Here is a 21,464-nt window from a genome sequence, read left to right on the forward strand (position 1 = left end):
GAGTCTTCTCCAACACTACAGTTCAAAAGTGTCAATTCTTCGGTGCTCAGCTTTCTTTATGGTCCAACTCTCACATCCATACATGACTAATAGCTTTGTCTAGATGGACCTTTGTCAGCAAAGTAATGTCTCTGCTTTTTAATATGTTGTCCTGAGTGCTTATGTTCTTGTTATCATCTGAAATGTAGGTCATTATCTGAGGACCCAAACATTGCTGTTATCTTTTTAGAGTGAGATCAGTAGGATTGGAAATTGGTGATTTGAGATAAGGTTATTAACTAAGGTTATCAACATAGGTAAGGTTATCACCAGGACTTCCCTGGTGGCTCAGATGGTAAAGTGTCTGCCTACAATGTGGGAGACCTGGGTTCAATCCCTGTGTCGAGAAGGCAATGGCAACCCCCTCCAGTACCCTTGCCTGGAAAGTCCCATGAACGGAGGAGCCTGGTAGGCTATAGTCCATGGGGTCCCAAAGAGTTGGACAGGACTGAGCGACTTCACATTCACTTTTTTTCTTTATCAACAAAGGGAAAGGTTGTTACTATGTTCCCTCCACTCAAATCCTTAACTAGTATACACCCAGTCTGTTTATTCCTGTAATGTGACATGTAGCAGAAGCACTTAACCAGTAATGAGTTGACAAAAACATATCAAACCACTTAAAATAGGGGTTGACAAGAATTATTTTTGTAAAAAGTTGTGGGAAGTTTCTTTTAGATGTTTCTTTTAGATGAAAATGTAAATTATTTTCTATTGGTTTTTTATCTCTTTTCATGCCAGATCCTCTGTTACTTGTTATCTTAACTCTTAAAACTCGGTTTATTATTTCATTTTCTCTTAAACACAGCTTCATCACATTTCCTTTGCTCAGATAGTTAAAATGTCACTCCATAGACTGAATACTTAACATGATGTGTTTGTGGTAGTTAATGGTCAAAGGGTTTGATAGGTTTCTGGTACATGAACACTCACAGTGTGTTTTACTCAGAACTAGAGAAGCTAAGTTTACTTGGTTAAACCAGTTTCCACATAAGCTGCAGTCACTGTTGTTGATTGAATAACTCATATCAGTAGTGCTGATCAATATTGCCTGGCTATTGGTTAGTTGATGGAAATGGAAAAAAAATTATAGTGTACAAAGACCATATAATCTTAAGATTGTGTTTAGTTGCCTTAGGAGCATTTCAATTCCTGGTAAATAGTATTATTTTCTATATATCAAATTATTTTCAAAGTTAAATGTTGCATTTTCTTTGTTCATAGAAATTTTAGTATAGTAAGCCATTTAAAAGTTTTCTTTAAAAAACATTTTTGTCTTAATTGTTCTGTAATAGATTCAATATCTTGATAACTGTCTTTAATATGGTAAGATTACTACCCTATTTATAAGTAAGGAAGCTGAATCTCAGAAGTTTATGAACTTGTTCCAAATATAAATTCAGTAAATGGAAGAGTCTGAAATAAAACTCTGATTTGTCTAACTCTAAAAGTACAGAGGAAAAAGGAAGCCTATTTGTGAAAGCATTTGAAGTTAAGAAAAGAAATTTTCATTAAACCCAGAAGAATAATTTCAGTCTTTATTATTATATAATAAATACATGGAGAGCTATAATTGTGCCATGTGACATAATTAACTTTTTATTTAATCAGGATAACATCAAGCTTCGATCTAGCCCATCATTTTCTAGTCTTCATTATCAGGATGCTGGAAACTATGTCTGTGAAACAGCTCTGCAAGAGGTTGAAGGATTAAAGAAAAGAGAGTCATTGACTCTGATTGTAGAAGGTAATAAAATACGTGAGCACCAATTTAAAATTTTCTTTGAGAATTTAATATCTGTTTCTTTTATGATCTCAGTTCAACATCTTATTTTAATTGTAATATTTTTAGGGAAACCTCAAATCAAAATGACAAAGAAAACTGATCCTAGTGGACTGTCTAAAACAATAATCTGCCATGTGGAAGGTTTTCCGAAGCCAGCTATACAGTGGACAATTACTGGCAGTGGAAGTGTCATAAACCAAGCAAGTATTTGTCTTCTTGTTTTGTGTTGTACTTGGTCCAGTGTAGGGTTTTATTTAGGCACCTAAGCTCTAAGCTAACTTATTATCAACATGAAATTCACAGTATGTCCTCAGAGAAAGCTTTTGCTAACTTCTTAATTTTCCCAAAGGAAGACCATAGCTCAAAGAGAAATTTAAAATCCTAGGATCATGGAGCATGAAAGACTTATTTTGTTGTGGTCAGTATCTGGACAAATTAAGAGAGTAGTATTGACATATGTATATGACCATGTATAAAATAGATATCTCATGGGAAGCTGCTATATAGCATAGGGTGCTCTGTGATGACCTAGAGGGGTGTCATAGGGTGGGGGGTGGGAGGAAGTCTCAAGTGAGGGGATATATGTACGCTTAAGGCTGAATCACATTGTTGTACCACAGCAACCAACACAACACTGTAAAGCAATTATCCTCCAATTAAAAATAAATTTTAAAAATATATAAATTAGGTATTATCCCATGGTCACTAATTCCTGAAACTTGGGTGATTAAAACATTAAGGTATATATTTACCTACATCCTGAATTTCCACATCTCAGTGTAAGTGGCCTCACTTACACTTTGCTTACTTTTATGCACATTATGGGTTATTTCTTCTTGAGACTGGGCCCTGGGGAATAGTGAAGAATATAGTCACTGTGAACATATGGTCTGATCTGTGTATAGTGGGGCCAAAGTAAGGCTAGCTAAATATATAGTATCTAGGATGATTTCTGCTGAACAAACTTGTATGTAAACCAAACAGTAATATTTGTACCTTTGTCACACCATTTTAGTTTGCAGTAGTAAAAGGCTAAGAATGTATAAACACTACCAATAATTTTCTCTTTGAAAAAAATATATGAGAATCTAGCTTATCACAAACTGTTCAGATCTGTAATCCCATTAAATTGCCAGTCAACTTGTGTTACTGACATACTGTTAATTCCATTCTCTCTACGACAGTCTTCATGTCCCTCTTCTCAGTGGAGCCACTTAAAGATTCCTCAGGAATACCCACATGAGCCACTTGATTATTTGAGTCTTCTGTGTTCCCTCTTTCCCAGCTTTCAACTCAGTTGAAATCTGAGAAGGCGTGCATAAACCAGAATTGTAATTTAAAGTGTCCACTCTTTCTCTGTCTAGGGAAGGTGGGCTACTGGTCCAGCTTCTGTAGTCAAGTTTTGCAGAACATGGTGAATTTTGGCTCTTTCAACTATGGGTGATGCATGTTTGCTTGCATAACTCAAGTACAGAATGTCCCTAAAGGAGTGGACATGAGCCAAGGCTTCCTGATTTGGTTATATATGATGGGACACAAGCAAGAGAACATGCCTGAGGATGACAAAGAGGCTCTTGATTTCAGAATAAAGACCTGAATTGCTGACAATGTTTAGATCTCTTTTTTAGCATCAAAAATGACTGTTTCTATTCTACTCTATTCTTTTTTTGCTCTCTAGTTCAATTTAATAATTACAGCAAAAAAACCTTTTGTTTCTGGGTGATGCAAACATAAAAAATAGAAAAATAAGTATCAGATTAGTGTTTAATGAAGAAAAAGTTACAAAGATTTAAAAGGTCAACCTAGAAATAAGCAAATGCATTTTGTAGAGATAAAGTAATAAAAACAAGAAAAGTCATATGAGAAAAGTCCAGTGAGAAAGTCATATGAAAAATACTGGTGGGAATTGGAAAAATAGCAGGTGAACTTACTATGAGGATAAAAATAATAATTCCATTCTTCATTGTCAAGGAGAAGGATTGATTCTGGCCCACTAGGTGATATGTTATTTTTCTTGTCCTAGGCTTGTGCTGATCCAGCCATAATTTTTTTATTTGTTCCCTCCTCAATCACATGGTGAATCTATTATTTTACAACTACTAATACCTCTGTCCCACCCCTATCCCAGGGACTCCACGATATCTCTAATCATGAAGCTCTTTCCTGTCCTCAAGGCCTTTACAATGCAGTTGAGAAGAAAGCAAATATAGAGCAATAGAGGACTAGAGGACATGGTGTGTATAATATGTCTCAGAAAACAATGCAAGTACATGCTTGCTTTAGTGGAATTGGACTGAGAATCCAGAAGAGAGTAGTGTGGATTGTCTCTTATGTTTGAAGAAATTAAATAGCAGTGGTTACCCTCATCACTAGTCACTGACAAAGAACCCATCCTCTGTATTTAACTCAATAAAATTGAGAAAGAGAGTCTGGTTTTCCCATGAGAAAACCATACATACATATGCACGTATATATCATGGTTTAAAATAAGAGAATTCACCGTTATAGTGGAGGGGAGTGCAGACTGTAGTCCCCCAGGCTCCTCTGTCCTTGAGATTGCCCAGGCAAGAATATAGGCAAGAATACTGGAGTGGGTTGCCATTTCCTTCTCCAGGGGATCGTTCTGATCCAGGGATTGAACCCACATCTCCTGCATTCCAGGCAGATTCTTTACTGCTGAGCCACCAGGGAAGCCCAAAACATAGGACAGCAACCACCTAATTTAGGGCACAAACCCATCACCCTGGGATTAAGAGTACCATGCTGTACTAACTGAGGATGTAGTTTACAAATAGAATTAAACTCATAAGTTTATTAGGAGAAAACTGGTGATGAGTTAATCTCTAATTGATTATTTTGAGATAGGTACTATCATGCCAAAATATAAACTAACTTGAGCATCTATTGAAAAAGAAGAGCTTAGTTAGTTTAATTATTAAAATTAATAATAGAAACATAAAGAGAAATCCAAGTATGCATTCACTATTTTTTTTCCTCTCTGATGTAGTTATAAACCTGAAATGGTCTCATCTATGAACTTACATATACCCTTGCATGCCAGATAATGCCACAGAGCACCACACATATTTTGTTTCATTCAGTGTTACTCTTTCCTATGTTTTTAATTCATTTCCATTTCTAAAGCCATTTTCCTTTTCTTTTTCCAGACAGAGGAATCTCCATATATCAATGGCAGGTATTATAGTAAAATTATCATTTCCCCTGAAGAGAATGTTACATTAACTTGCACAGCAGAAAACCAGCTGGAGAGAACAGTAAACTCCTTGAATGTCTCTGCTAGTGAGTATTTCATTTCTGGCATTAAAAAAAAGTAAGAAAATTTGAAGTTATTCTTCATTAGTTTAAAATCTTCAATTCCATCTTCCTGTACTGCATTATGGTAAGTTTTATTTATTTTGCATTTGGTATCATCATCATAAGGTTCTTTTTTTTTTCCTGGTGTCCATTCTTTACAATCCTTGTCTTGACGGTTAAATCATTTCATGTTTTATGGATCAGAGACTTTATCTTGTACAGGAATATTTCCAAGATCAACAGAGGATAAGGATTATGTTGCTCTTATTAAATCCATCTTTTGTGTTCACAGTACAGATGATTCAAAGATTACCTGAAAACATTTCTCTAACAGTTTTAATTTTAGTAAATTTTTAATTCCCTTTAATCTATTATTTTGCATTTCAATTCTTTGTGGTATTTATCCTCTTCTTATTTTGCAAAGGAATGCCACATGCTTAAAGTCATTCAGCAAATTGGTAGTAAAACCGATATCAGGAATCCAAAAATCTAGTTTCAGAAATTGATGCATTTGAATATCATATTTGAATCATAGGTTAAATATCAAACAAATGAGATAATCTCAGAGAAAGTGAAAAAAATCTGTCAATGCTGAAATCAAGGTAATGGATACATACCAAGAGCTGTTTCTTTATTTAAGTTGAAGTTATCTCTCATCTTCAATTCTATATTTCTTTATTTTGCTGTGTTAGTCTTAAATCAGGGCTGGCCTAGACTGAGACTCAGATCTGGACAGGATACCAACTGACTCTCCAAACTTTCATTCTTCAGTCAGTTGGAATCCTCTATGTGATTTTAGCAAGATAGAGATATACTGCCTAGGAATTAGCTGAAGCTAGGAGAAAATAATTTTCTAAAGATAATGGCCCTTAACAGAATATGACTGGAATATAAAAGCCTTTTGGATTGACAGGAGAAAAGAACCAAATGAATTTAACTCTAAAACAGGTGCATTGACTTCTCTGAATTCAATTCAGTGAGTATTGATTTGTCCTACCTAAAAAAGAAGTTATCCTTTCTTCCTGAACGCAAGTCTCTCTTTTTAATTCTAACCCATTGAATAGTGGCTTTATAGACCTTGCAGTGGTTTGATCAACATTTAATACCATCATTTTCAAAGTCAATGAGCACCTCCTAAAATTCCTATATAGTAGGTATGAGGAAGGGTCTAGGAATCTGCATTTTAACAATCATCACTGAAAATTCTGATGCAAGCCCATGTTCATAGAAAAATATTTATTTAGTCTAATATTAAATGATAATCCACCACAGTGACAATCCTTTAAATGGGCCAAGATGATAGTGCTATTAGTCATTTGGAGGGCTTTTACAAGCATCACATATATTGCACCTTCACCTCTGAGATGTCCCCAGTTTTAACCACCATTCCTACCACTTTGAAAATGTCTCTAAGTGGCAAATTTCTGACACTAGAGTATGAAAATAAATTCTCCTCCACTGAGGCAGGAAAATTGAAGTTGAGAAACACTACACTGTAGATTCCATGCACTGCAACTTGTTTCTCCTAACAAAAGAAATCCTATTAAAAGGTGGTAGATAGTGGGAAAGTTAATATGGATTTCAGATTAATACTATAGCTCATCAGTTGTGAAGTTTTCTATGGTAGATCAATACCTTTGCAGTTTTAACTACTGTCTTTTCTTTAAAAGAAGATGAATTTCTTTGTACTGAAGTTCATGCTTTATTAAATGTAAATTTTTCTACCCTCAGCTGTAGAATAGATATTTTATTTTTGAGTATTATTACATCATACTATAATGGTAAAGGTGACTTTCATATATCAACAAATTTTGTTTTTAATTTCATATTAACATTTTTCATTTCAGTAAGTATTCCAGAACACGATGAGGCAGACGAGATAAGTGGTAGGTACTATGCTGCCGGCTCTTCTTCCTTGACTATCTGCTCAAGATTTATGAAGTGTCATTGCATAAGTAATTTTCCTAGCTGCCACATTTTGATTTGAATTAAAACAGCAAATGAGACAAGATAGTAAGAATGCTAAAATTTTAATCCTTTAGAAGCACAAGTTTGCATGTTACTCTTGGTAGTGAGCCTTGGTCATTTTTAATCAGAAATAATAACTAGATTGACTTCTTTTCAGAAATGCTTGGCATTGTCTGTAATTGCATGGGCTTCTCTTCTTTGTTGTAGATGAAAACAAAGAAAAGGTTAATGACCAGGCAAAACTAATTGTGGGAATTGTTGTTGGTCTCCTCCTCGCTGCCCTAGTTGCTGGTGTCGTCTATTGGCTATACATGAAGAAATCAAAGTAAGTTGAAGAAAAAAGATCTTCATTGTTCATTGACTTTCACGGGGAGAAAATTCAATGTGTTCATTATGTTTATTTCAGCTGAGCATGTAAATTTCTCTAAGAGGAAAGACATATTGCCCAAAGTCAGGCTGATGATGTTTTGTCTTCAGCTCACCATGGCTACATTACCAACACTGGGGACATGACTTGGAGTGATGTCACATGTGTCCCCTTATTTTTCTCAGTCAATAGTCTGAATTGAATTATCTTATTTTTCTCAATGCATAGGTGGATTTTTAAAAAGCACATAGTCCCTAGGAGTCAGCCATTCTGAACTGTTTGACGGAGGTTTGTGGACATTAATTAAAAGTGGTTAGTATATCCCATGGGAACATCGGGTGTCTTTACCGTGACAGGCCAGCAGCAAAATTGTTGGTGAGGTCAAGCCGCCTTGCTGTCACTATTCCTCTTGGATTCTAGTTAGGTCACTTTGTTTCATAGGAAGATCTAATTCAGGGAAAAAGTCATCATTATGTTGTGTTGAATTTGAAAAAAAAAATGATTAAAGTAATAAAATTACTTTAAAAATGACTAAATGGTGTTTAGATTAAAGATTATTAGAATGATACAATAATCCATATAGAGTCAACCTCACAAATCATCTAATAGTGTTTTATACTGAAAATCCAATAAATACTTGTTGTTCAGTCACCAAATGTGTCCAACTCTTTGGACCACATGGACCACAGCATGCTAGGCTTCCCTGTCCTTCACTGTCTCCTGGAGTTTGCTCAAACTCAGGTCCATTGAGTCAGCAATGCCATTCAATCATCTCATCCTCTGTCATGCTTCTCCTGCCCTTAATCTTTCTAAGCATCAGGTTCTTTTCCAGTGAGTTGGCTCTTTGCATCAGGTGGCCCAGTTGGAGCTTTAGCTTCAGCATCAGTCCTTTCAGTGAATGTTCAGGGTTGATGTCCTTCAGGATTGACCAGTTTAATCTCCTTGCAGTCCAAGGGACTCTCAAGAGTCTTCTCCAACACCATAGTTCAAAAGCATCAGTTCTTCAGCACTCAACCTTCTTTATGATCCAAATCTCCCATCTGTACATGACTATTGGAAGAGCCATGGCTTTGACTATACAGACCTTTGTTGGCAAAGTGATATCTCTGCTTTTTAATATGCTGTGTAGTTTTGTCATAGCTTTGCTTCCAAGGATCCATCATCTTTTAATTTCATGGTTGCAGTCACCATTCATAGTGATTTTGGAATCCAAGAAAATAAAATCTGTCACTATTTCCACTTTTCCCCCTTCTATTTGCCATGGGGTGATGGGACCAGAGGCCATGATCTTAGTTTTCTGAATGTTGAGTTTTAAGCACGCTTTTTTACTCCTTCTTTCACCCTTAACAGTGAAGATTCTTAACATACACATGTACCTTGTACTCCTCATTGCCCCAGCTCTGACCCTAGATTCAGATGTAATTGGGCAGAGATGGGGTTCTTGCATTGCATTTTATAAAAATTCCATTAGTGATTCTGTGGCATACCTTTGGTTTCAATCATGAGTTTCAAACCCCTGTATCTTATAAATGAGGAAATTGAATTTTACAAGGGAATGTGTGTAGCTTGCGGCAACTTTGGACTTTATTTTGTATTTTCTTGATGTTTTGATATAACCCCTATCAACAACTCAGGTTGAGTTAACTTAAAATCAAAAGAAAAAACAGACTGAATCAGATCCATGATTCTACTCTTTACAGATACAAATTTCAGTGAAGTAATATTTGAACGGATCTGCCATCAAAGGAATGTAGTGCCTTAGTATTTTTATTTTTTTTTTAATTTTTATTTTTACTTTATTTTACTTTACAATACTGTATTGGTTTTGCCATACATTGACATGAATCCACCACGGGTGTACATGAGTTCCAATCCTGATCCCCATTTTTAAACTCACATAATATGAGTATGGATTGAGTTCTGCCTTGTTCTCACAGTCCATCTTTGAAGTAGATAATCTTATTATACATATTTCACTTTGGAAAAAAACTAAGCCAGAGAGTGGTTATAAGGCTTGCTTAAGATCATACACTTGTTAGGGACAGAATTATATTTTATTTAAGGCAGTAGTGTTTTAGAATCTCTGTGTTCAATTCCTAAGTCTTATTTTTTCTCATTATGCCTTACTTTCTCTCTCTTCAGAGAGGCAGAAACACATTCCTATTGTATACTGTAGTTGATATGCATGTCCACTCTCCCACTAGGGCAGAGCCACTGCTAGTCGTGGCACTTCAGTCCTCAGTCTTGAACAGTCCACACTATCACTTGATAACAAATGTGGGTTTTTTCCTCAGTGAACATTTTACCTACAAACTCTTCATTGTTGCTTTGTGCCCATGGTTTCTGTGGAAAGTTTAGAAGACTGTCTGTACCATGTAGAAGAAAGGAAATGCAGTTTCCCAAAGGCAGTATCTATCTTATTAGAAATTCTCCTTCTATGTGTCTAAGTTTCCCGACTATCAAAATCTTATCCTTCCCTTATAATCTACAATGAGGTGCTCACAAACCTAACAACTTGGCCTCTAAAGTATTTTGGTTTTATTTATTTAGGGCTTCTGAAAGTAATTTTTATTTAGGCACTTCAAATTAATTTTACTTCTTAAAGAATAAAAATAAAATTTCTCTGTATCCTGAAATTACACCGAAAAATAAACACCAGTCTTGTACATTATGATCAAATGAATGTGAAATTCATGGTGCTCTCCAGTGTCCTTAATCATGCTACTCTGATTGCCAATATTTCATCATATACTCTTTGTCTTTCTATGCATAGAAAAAAATATTGTGTATGGAGGACAGGGAGGTTGTTGTGTTTTAAGTTACATCATTGGATATTACCATATGGTAACCCAGAATTAAAATCATGGGTAAATAAATGCTGGACATTTAGCTTCATAGTTCTTTAGTTTAAGGACTAAGACTGCATGCATTTCTTTTGAAGTACTTCCTTTAATTAAGTACTTATTTTACCATCTGACTTGAACATTTGTCTAAATAACTATTATTAATTGAAAAGTGCACCAACTTTGCTAGAGTCAGTATTATTGGTAATCAAAATAATAAATTGCAATTTTTACCCCAAGCATCAAAGTGTTTTTATTAAGACTTTGCAGAACTCTTCAGATTTGCTCGGTGCTTCACATTTGTGCACACTTAGTCGTGTACGACTCTTTGCGACCCCATGGGCTGTAGCCTGCCAGGCTCTGCTATCCTTGGGATTTTCCAGGCAAGAATACTGGAGTGGGTGCCATTTCCTTCTCCTAGAAAGTATTTCACATTCCTGACTAGCTGTTCTTTTTACTGCCCTCTGAGATAAGCAAGCATTTTTGCTATATGAGTTATTGTTAATACTTATGCCCAGAGTAAGTGCAGATTCATAATAAGAGCTTTCAGGTTAAGAATTCTTAAATCTATTTTTGGGTCCACTATACTCCCTTTCTTCCTTTTCTTCTAGGTAACTTCACCTTTACAAATCAATATGAGTTTCATTTCTATGTTTAGCTTAATTCATCACCATTTTATATGGATATGAGAGAATTTAATAATCAAGATATGGTTCAGACTTTTTTCTCAGATACCTAAAGAAATATACCCCTGTGTTTACCCTCCTGTGAAATGATACCATCAACAATCTTAGTGAGTCACACATTATTGCAAACAACTTGTAGCAACAATTAAATTAGTTCTTTGCATTGGCAATTTAACATCAGTGGAGAGACAAATGAGAGAAACAATCTTTTATGCCCAAGTAGAATTTGAGTACAACATACCTAGTGACTAAGCAAAAACCAGGAACTCCCCATTCCATTCATGTGAGATACGTATTTTTATATCTATTTTAAATAGGGAAAACTGCAGCAGGAAATGCTTAGCAGTTGTGCTTGACATTGTGATGTGGTATGTTCATTGCAGAATAAGGACTCGTGCTTCCTCTATGTTTTGATTCATATAACTTCTCACTGGAAAATTTTTATTGAGATATTTTGATAGTGAGAATGGATGACTCATCATTTCCTATGCATGCAGGGTATTAACTGTCATTTCCAGGCAAAAGGTATTAACTGACTAGACCCAGTTTATATCTAGTTGTTTAACAGTTGAAAAAAGTGAAAATATTGGTCATTAGTCATGTCCAACTCTTTGCAACCCCATGAATTGTAGCCCATCAGGCTTCTCTGTCCATGGAATTCTCCAGGCAAGAATACTGGAGTGAGTAGTCATTCCCTTCTCGAAGGGATCTTCCTGACCCAGGGATCAAACTCCAGTCTCCTAAACTGCAGGCAGATTCTTTACCATCTGAGCCATGTTTAATAGGAAACATGGAAACATAAAGACCTAGACCTAGAGATAATTCAATGACTTTTAAAGTTATTTACTCCATTTCACTCCATCATGTTCTCTGAACATTGTTTTTAATATCTAGAGTAAGTTAAATGTTACTTTTTGAGTTTTAAATTCTCTCCTACATTTTTAATAGTACAAGAACTACTGAAAAATTGAAAGAGTCAGAGATAAATGAAAAAATGTAAGGCAGCGTGATGTAGCCATCATCAAGAAGCAAAGAGAGAAAAATCAAATCAATAAAATTAGAAATGAAAATGGAGAGATCACAACAGACAACACAGAAATACAAAGGATCATAAGAGACTACTATCAGCAGTTGTATGCCAATAAAATGGACAACGTGGAAGAAATGGACAAATTCTTAGAAAAGTACAATTTTCCAAAACTGAACCAGGAAGAAATAGAAAACCTTAACAGACCCATCACAAGCACGGAAATTGAAACTGTAATCAGAAATCTTCCAGCAAACAAAAGCCCAGGTCCAGACGGCTTCACAGTTGAATTCTACCAAAAATTTCAAGAAGAGCTAACACCTATCCTCCTCAAACTCTTCCAGAAAATTGCAGAGGAAGGTAAACTTCCAAACTCATTCTATGAGGCCACCATCACCCTAATACCAAAACCTGACAAAGATGTCACAAAAAAAGAAAACTACAGGCCAATATCACTGATGAACATAGATGCAAAAATCCTCAACAAAATTCTAGCAATCAGAATCCAACAACACATTAAAAAGATCATACACCATGACCAAGTGGGCTTTATCCCAGGGATGCAAGGATTCTTCAATATCCGCAAATCAATCAATGTAATTCACCACATTAACAAGTTGAAAAATAAAAACCATATGATTATCTCAATAGATGCAGAGAAGGCCTTTGACAAAATTCAACATCCATTTATGATAAAAAACTCTCCAGAAAGCAGGAATAGAAGGAACATACCTCAACATAATAAAAGCTATCTAGGACAAACCCACAGCAAACATTATCCTCAATGGTGAAAAATTGAAAGCATTTCCCCTAAAGTCAGGAACAAGACAAGGGTGTCCACTTTCACCGCTACTATTCAACATAGTTCTGGAAGTTTTGGCCACAGCAATCAGAGCAGAAAAAGAAATAAAAGGAATCCAAATTGGAAAAGAAGAAGTAAAACTCTCACTGTTTGCAGATGACATGATCCTCTACATAGAAAACCCTAAAGACTCCACCAGAAAATTACTAGAGCTAATCAATGAATATAGTAAAGTTGCAGGATATAAAATCAACACACAGAAATCCCTTGCATTCCTATACACGAATAATGAGAAAGTAGAAAAAGAAAGTAAGGAAACAGTTCCATTCACCATTGCAATGAAAAGAATAAAATACTTAGGAATATATCTACCTAAAGAAACTAAAGACCTATATATAGAAAACTATAAAACACTGATGAAAGAAATCAAAGAGGACACTAATAGATGGAGAAATATACCATGTTCATGGATCGGAAGAATCAATATAGTGAAAATGAGTATACTACCCAAAGCAATTTACAAATTCAATGCAATCCCTATCAAGCTATCAGCCACATTTTTCACAGAACTAGAACAAATCATTTCAAGATTTGTATGGAAATACAAAAAACCTCGAATAGCCAAAGCAATCTTGAGAAAGAAGAATGGAACTGGAGGAATCAACTTGCCTGACTTCAGGCTCTACTACAAAGCCACAGTCATCAAGACAGTATGGTACTGGCACAAAGACAGACATATAGATCAATGGAACAAAATAGAAAGCCCAGAGATAAATCCACACACATATGGACACCTTATCTTTGACAAAGGAGGCAAGAATATACAATGGAGTAAAGACAATCTCTTTAACAAGTGGTGCTGGGAAAACTGGTCAACCACTTGTAAAAGAATGAAACTAGATCACTTCCTAACACCGCACACAAAAATAATTAAACATATTTCATAGTCTGTAAGGCTCAGTGAATATTACCTGCCCAAGTTAATGCATGTGGTATCTTATTCCATATCCCATATAAACTTTCAAATATATTTTGCTGCCTCACAAGGACTTCTTTGGAATTAAAACTTCATCTCTGACTTAATTTCCTGCTGACATTTTATGTAGTGCTAGGGGTTGGCGGATGTATTTTCAAGTGCAGAGCTGATGTGGCCTCTTGCCTTATATTAGACGTCAAGCTAATCCAAGCTTTGGTTTCTTTTTCCTTCACTACCCCATAGCCTGGCAGGCAGCCAAAAGAGGAAGAAAAGACAATGCCCCATTATTCTATCAAAGCATAAATAATAGAAGAGACTAAAGACAAAATAAGATAATGTGGGAATGCTGGAGTCCCCATTCAGTCAGTCACAAGATGATGGCCCCCAAAAGGGCAGAACTGTCCATGGTCCTGCTGTCTCCTACTACATGTTAACTGAAACATTTCCAGTGGAAAGAGATAGCATCAAAATTTCCATTTTTATCTCTCTTTGTGTGCTTAGTCCCTCAGTCCTGTCTCTTTGCAACCCCATGGACTGTAGCCCACCAAGCTCCTCTGTCCCTGGGATTTCCCAAGCAAGAATACTGGAATGAGTTGCCATTTCCTTCTCCAGGGGATCTTTCTAACCCAGGGATCAAAACTGCATCTCCTGCATTGGCAGGTGAATTCTTTACCACTGAGCCACCAGGGAGGCCTGTCTATATACATGCATTTCACTTCAGTTCAGTTCAATTCAGTCACTCAGTCGTGTCCGACTCTTTGTGACCCCATGAACCGCAGCACGCCAGGCCTCCCTGTCTATCACCAACTCCCGGAGTCCACCCAAACCCATATCCATCGAGTCAGTGATGCCATCCAGCCATCTCATCCTCTGTCGTCCCCTTCTCCTCCTGCCCTCAATCTTTCCCAGCATTAGGGTCTTTTCAAATGAGTCAGCTCTTCACATGAGGTGGCCAAAGTATTGGAGTTTCATCTTCAACATCAGTCCTTCCAATGAACACCCAGGACAGATCTCCTTTAGGACGGAATGGTTGGATCTCCTTGCAGTCCAAGGGATTCTCAAGAACCTTCTCCAACACCACAGTTCAAAAGCATCACTACTGTGGCACTCAGCTTTCTTTATAGTCCAACTCTCACATCCATACATGACCACTGGAAAAAGCATAGCCTTGACTAGACGGACCTTGCTGGCAAAGTAATGTCTCGCTTTTTAATATGCTGTCTAGGTTGGTCATAACTTTCCTTCCAAGGAGTAAGCGTCTTTTAGCATTTCACTTCATTTGTTTAATTTCATGTGTTGTTTTTTTTTTTAATCATTGTTTCAAAGGTAAAGGGAAGTCCTATTCCTCAAGTTTCTGCTTCTGCCCATGCTGTTACCACATTACCCACCTAAAGGAAACACCTAAATTATCCACCTAAAGGAAATGCCTAAATCACCCACCTAAAGGAAATGCTTTGAACCATGATGCTGAATACATGCCAGTGGCATCCTGCTTTCATGCGCATTCACTGTTGTTACATTTATTTTGATCCACTGATCCACTAACATAATGGTGGTTCCCATATTTGCTATTGCCCAAATGAAAGGCTATCTTCTATTTTTCACTGCGGATGTTAGGATTTCCTTTTTTGGTAGAGAGTTTCTTTGGAGAGTCATTTGAAGAAATGCTAAGGATATCAAATCAAAACTTTTAAGTCCAACTATTCATTTTTCTTTCTTTCCTTCCTCAAACCCCAAAACTGCTGACAAATGTCCTTCTGAGATATGGGGCTTAGAAACCTCCTCTCCTTCTCTAACTCTTTATTAAGGTTAGCCCAGGGGAAGCTTACTTTGCTGAGAGCTGTGACCAAGGAATAGAGAAAAATAACTGTTCTCATGGTTATGACCCTGATTACCTGCACAGGTATCAATGGCAGGTTTGCTGAGAGTGGCAATTCCACACTGCCAGGGTCCCAGTTGTAAATACCTGTGATCCTGGTGCCCTTCTGCGCTGTGTTCCAGGCAAGCTATAAAGTAGAAATCATAGAAAATGCCCTTTTAAACTGGGAAGTATTAATAATTCCTCATGTTGCCTCTCAGTTTTCAAATTTTGTTATACATATGCCTACATTTGGAAAACCTAAAGTCCTATTAACTCTTTCATGTATGAGTTATTATACATGGCTATTGTTTTTATTTTCTAAATGTGCAACTCTGTTTCAGCACTTTATGTATCCTTTCAAATGACACCACATTCCAAGATAATGATATATTGGCTATGTCTGCCATTCCTACCCCCTTCACTTTTCCTACCTCCTTTATCCCCTTTTAAATTTATGTTAGTTGAGCTATAGTTGATGTATAACATTGAATAAATTTAAAGTGTACCACGTGTTGATTTGATACATTTATATACTGCAGTGTGATTTCCACTGTAGCATTAGTAACATCTCTATCCCATCTCTTAGTAACTCTAAAGCAAAGGCACATTTAGAAGACACTGCTAGATTTAGTTCCCCACCTCCTTTCAAGGAGACCTGGAAACAAATTTATAGTACTGGGGAAAATCTCACAAAAAATGTTAAAGAATCTTCTAAAATGTTACTTAAAAGCAACTTGAATGCTTAACAGCACTGCACTTACAGAAATAACACAGAAGAGTAGTTGAGACTGAGGATTGAACTCTCTTTGGCCACTCAGAAGCTATGTGGCTGGGCAGCAGCCTAGGACTCCCCATTGTTTTGTGAGTCCCTGTCACTTCCTGGGGACTTTCACATATACTCTACATTTATTCTCACACCAGCCCTGGGAGCAGACTCTACTGTCCCCCATTTACAGAAGAGAAAACATCTTAAGAGGAGGGACTTGTCTAAGGACTCACAGCTCAGACTTGGCCCATGAGGATGAGAACCCAGGTTTACTAACCCCAGAGTTAAGACTCTTCTCTCCACTTTACTGATTAAGAGGGTCACCTCCAGAGCTTCTTCCAATATTAATTTGTTATTCTATTACTTAAATTGTATCTCATTTTAAAATTATAGGAAAGCTGACTGATACATAACTCTTCAGACAAGTAACTGTAATAATTTGTATTTTAACCGAAATGCTCATTCTTTATAAATGCCTTAACCTCCTTCCTTAAATCAATCAACTTAGAAAAAAAAGTTGACTGAAAATATTGCTCAAAAGAATGGTTTAAATAAAGTTTTGTTCTCTTCCAGTAGTAGGTAGATTTCTAACCTGTGTAATGCTTTCAAACCTCTATAATTTCCATAAATTAATGACACATCCATAAAATTATATTTATTTTTACCACATCAATCTCAAAACTGAGCCCAAAAGTAATCAGAGTAAGTTCTAGAGTTTTTTCCCAGTTAGAGAGAGCAGACTCTCTAACAAAAATGGAGAAATTCATAAAAACTTCAAGTAAATCTTACATACATGCACTCAGTGAATACCTCCCTCCCCCAGCAGCAACACTATTTTATTTCTATTTAACACATTTCACAGTGGTTAACACTCAGCATATTTGTATAACTGTGTAACTTGGCCCGTAGATGCTGGAGCCAGACTACTGGAGTTTGAATCCTGGCTTTGCTGTTTGCTAGCTGTGTAACCACAAGCAAGTTTATTAGTGTACTTCAATGTAAAACAGAGGTATCCTAAAGCTAAAATAATTTAATATCTGTAAAGCATTTAGAACAGGGCCTGGGACATACTGAGGCATAATAAGAGTTTTACCAGTTATTTTTTTGGATAGTGGGATTAAGAAAAGATGGGAAACTTTTTTCCTTTTTTTAATTTTAAAAATAATCAGTTTGAATTTGCTCAACTCTTCTACAAACATATCCTACAAATATGTTTCATGTTACTCTTAACAAACTCTTTTTCATAATACCAAACTGTAAGCAGTGATTCTTAGCCTGATTTTACCTGACCAATATGCTGAAAAATATTATGTTTTGCCCTGAAAACCACAACTTCCTTAGAATTTGAGTCACTCCCTTCCTCTCAAGACCCCCTTCTATTTGATAGAATTTTTTGAAATCACAGAAATTACCCTTCATCCCTACACAAATACTAAATCCACCTAGAAGGTAAGTAGAACTAGAAGTGGGAATGGTATTCAGTTTCTCATTGTACTTTTTGCCTGATTCTTGTAACTCTTGGCCATGAGTATAATGCTTTAGTTTTTCTCTATATATTTTTATATTAAGGTAAAATATGTTTTGATAAATGTATACACCATTGTAGCCATTATTCCAATCATGATATAGAGCACCCCATCACCCCTTTGGAATCCCTTCCTATCCAGCCCTGTCATCCTTTTTCCCTTAAGCAATCACTATGCTGATTGCTATCAAAAGTATTCTCTCTATTTTACCTATCTGTAAAAAAGCTGCTGAGTGTGTATTGACTTTATATTGTTGTTGTTCAGTCACTAAGTTATGTTTGACTCTTTGAGACCCCGTGGACTACAGCATGCCAGACTTTCTTGTCCTTCACTATCTCCCAGAGTTTGCTCAGACTCTTGTCCATTGTGTTGATGATGCCATCCAAACATCTCATCCTCTTTCGTCCCCTTCTCCTCCTGCCATCCATCTTTCTCATCATCATGGTTTTTTTTTTTCAATAAATTGGCTCTTTGCCTCAGGTGGCCAAAGTATTGGAGCTTCAGCTTCAGCATCAGTCCTTGCAGTGAATATTCAGTGTTGATTTCCTTTAGGATTGACTGGTTGATCTCCTTGCAGTCCAAGGGACTCTCAAGAGTCTTCTCCAGCACCACAGTTTGAAAGCATCAGTTCTTCGGTGCTCAGCCTTCTTTATAGTCCAACTCTCACTTCCATACATGACTACTGGAAAACCACAGCTTTGACTTTAATGTACCTTTGTCAGCAAAGTGACTTCTCTGCTTTTTAATGCACTATCTAGGTTTGTCATAATTTTCCTTCAAGGAGCAAGCATCTTTTAATTTCATGGCTGCAGTCACTGTCTGCAATGATTTTGGAGCCCCAAAAAAGAAAATCTGTCACTGCCTCCACTTTTTTTCCATCTATATGCCATGCAGTGATGGGACCAGGTGCATGATCCTAATTTTTTGAATATTGAGTTTTAAGCCAGCTTTTTCACTCTCTTTTTCAGCCTTGTCAAGAGGCTCTTTAGTTTAGACTTGATATTGGTGAACATTAATATCATAAGGAACAGTAAAAGGAAATACATATGAAGTGTAATGAGGCCAGTTAGTTCAATTCAGTAAAAGAAATATCTTTTGGGTGCCTACCTTATTCAGACAAGAAGGTATAAATAAAACATGGTCCTTACTATCAAAGAGTTTACATTCAAGTCAAGGAGACTAAAGAGATTGACCACATTTGAAATGTCACAGGACAGATGCCTGCAGCCTGGGGTGGAGACTCTCTGATGGGAAGAGCTAGATCTCTCTATGTTTAAGGTCTGGAGAAAGCGAGACATGTCAGAATCTCAATCAGAAGCTTGAGAAGGCCATGACTTAGGGGTAGGGACAAACCAGATGTCGACTGAATCTTACTAAAACTGCAACTGAGCTTCAACCTAGCTCAAACCCTGACCGAATTGAAGTCATCCTATCTGCTCACCTTTCTGCTTAACAAAGTAAAGGGGGTACCTTATGTGATGGAAAATAACATTGTGTGTAGTCTCTTCTGTTATTTTGTATATGGTGTCATGCAAAATAAAAAGGACTAGATGTACAAAGAGTCAAGAAAATATAATCAATAATCAAGAGGAAAAGCAGACAAGCAGATCTGTGCATTATTTAGGTATTGTAGTTAACAGACAAGGATATTAATAAAACTATAAATAATATATTGAAAGTGAAAGAAAAGATGGCCAAAGGAGATGGAGTCAAAAATTCAAATGAACTTTAAAATATTTTATAAATATAATATTAAATATGATATAATTCTCCTGTATTGTAGTCAGACTCTTTCCCATCTGAGCCACTGTGTAAGCCACCATATTACATTATATAATATTAAAATATATACTAAAATCGGTCTGAAAATATATAAAAATAGGTTAGGGTTAGGGTTTGGGTTATTAAAAATATGTCTCTGGTAGATAAGTGTAGAAGTAGATTGGCCACAGCAGAACACAAGAGAAGCAAACTAGAATACAGATCAATAGAACACATAGAGGTTGAAGCACAGAGAGGAAAAGATAGATAGGATGCTTGAGAGAATAAGAGACACGTGGGACATATATAAAGGTCTAACTTATGTATTAACATAAGTGCAATCCCAGAAAGAATAAAGAGCAAGAATGTCCATCATCAATGAAATAAATCAGCCCAATAACAAGCTATACAGTAATGAGAATAAACAACCTACAACCACTTGCAACATTATATGTGAATATCACAAACATAAAGTTGAGTTTAAATAAAAGGCAGATAGAAATGAATACATGTGGTACGATTCCATTTATAACAAATCATAAAAACAGATAAAACCATTCTGTGAGAAATCTGGATTGTGATAACCTTTGGGGAGGTAGCAGTGACTGGAAGGGAGTATATCGGGGGACTTCTGCATCTGCAGCCGTTCTGTTTCTTGAGCTAGTTGCCAGTTACCAGTTACATTCGTGCATCCATTTTTGAACATTCATTTTACACTTTTGATGGGTACATTATCTTCTATTGATTTTATTGAAGTAGCATGTGTGCGTGCTCATTTGCTCAGTCACATCCAACCCTTTGGGACCCTATGGACTATAGCTCGCCAGGCTCCTTTGTCCATGGGATTTTCCAGGCAAGAATACTAGAGTGGGTTGCCACTTCCTCCTCCAGGGGATCTTCTGACTCAGGGATCAAACCCACATTTCCTGGGTCTCCTGCATTGGCAAGTGAATTCTTTACCACTTCAGTTCACTTCAATCTCTCAGTTGTGTCTGACTCTTTGCAACCCCATGGACTGCAGCATGCCAGGCATCCCTGTCCATCACCACATAGTCACCTGGAAAACTCCACTATTGAGGTTACTAAGATTTTATTTGTTACTAGTTAAGTAACTAATTAAGCTTCCCAGGTGGTTCAATGGTAAAGAATCCACCTGCCAATGCAGGAGATATGGGTTCGATGCCTTGGTCAGGAAGATCCCATTGAAAAGGAAGTGGCAACCCACTCCAGTATGCCTGCTGGGAAAACCCTATAGACAAAGGACCCTGGTGAGATATAGTTCGTGGGGTTGCAGAGAGTCAGATGTGACTGAGCACACACACACAAAGTGACTAATTAGAAAACGAGAGTTCAGTTCAGTCATTCAGTCGTGTCCCAACTCTTTGCGACTCCATGAATTGCAGCACACCAGGCCTCCCTGTCCATCACCAACTCCCGGAGTTCACCCAGACTCATGTACATCAAGTCGGTGATGCAATCCAGCCATCTTATCCTTTGTTATCCCCTTTGCCTCCTGCCCCCAATCCCTCCCAGCATCAGAGTCTTTTCCAATGAGTCAACTCTTCACATGAGGTGGCCAAAGTATTGGAGTTTCAGCTTTAGCATCAGTCCTTCCAAACAACACCCAGGACTGATCTCCTTTAGAATGGACTGGTTGGATCTCCTTGCAGTCCAAGGGACTCTCAAGAGTCTTCTCCAACACCACAGTTTAAAAGCATCAATTCTTTGGCACTCAGCTTTC

The 21,464-nt window shown here is 36.8% G+C and overlaps 1 protein-coding gene across 4 annotated transcripts in view; it reads left to right on the top strand.

Annotated features, from left to right (window-relative positions):
* Window positions 1-21,464, top strand: part of ALCAM (activated leukocyte cell adhesion molecule) — a 232,352-nt gene that overhangs the window by 203,980 nt on the left and 6,908 nt on the right. Inside the window, exons 10-14 of one of the 4 annotated variants that reach the window (XM_069579189.1) lie at window positions 1,651-1,786; window positions 1,892-2,029; window positions 4,997-5,125; window positions 6,988-7,026; window positions 7,316-7,433. In XM_069579189.1, coding sequence (XP_069435290.1) covers window positions 1,651-1,786; window positions 1,892-2,029; window positions 4,997-5,125; window positions 6,988-7,026; window positions 7,316-7,433 — 560 coding nt within the window. Of the gene's footprint in view, window positions 1-1,650; window positions 1,787-1,891; window positions 2,030-4,992; window positions 5,126-6,987; window positions 7,027-7,315; window positions 7,434-21,464 lie in introns of all 4 variants that reach the window. The other 3 variants (XM_069579178.1, XM_069579200.1, XM_069579211.1) reach the window with 3 other exon arrangements.

The sequence above is a fragment of the Ovis canadensis genome, chromosome 1, assembly GCF_042477335.2.
Source record: "Ovis canadensis isolate MfBH-ARS-UI-01 breed Bighorn chromosome 1, ARS-UI_OviCan_v2, whole genome shotgun sequence".
NCBI classification, from domain to species: domain Eukaryota; kingdom Metazoa; phylum Chordata; class Mammalia; order Artiodactyla; family Bovidae; genus Ovis; species Ovis canadensis.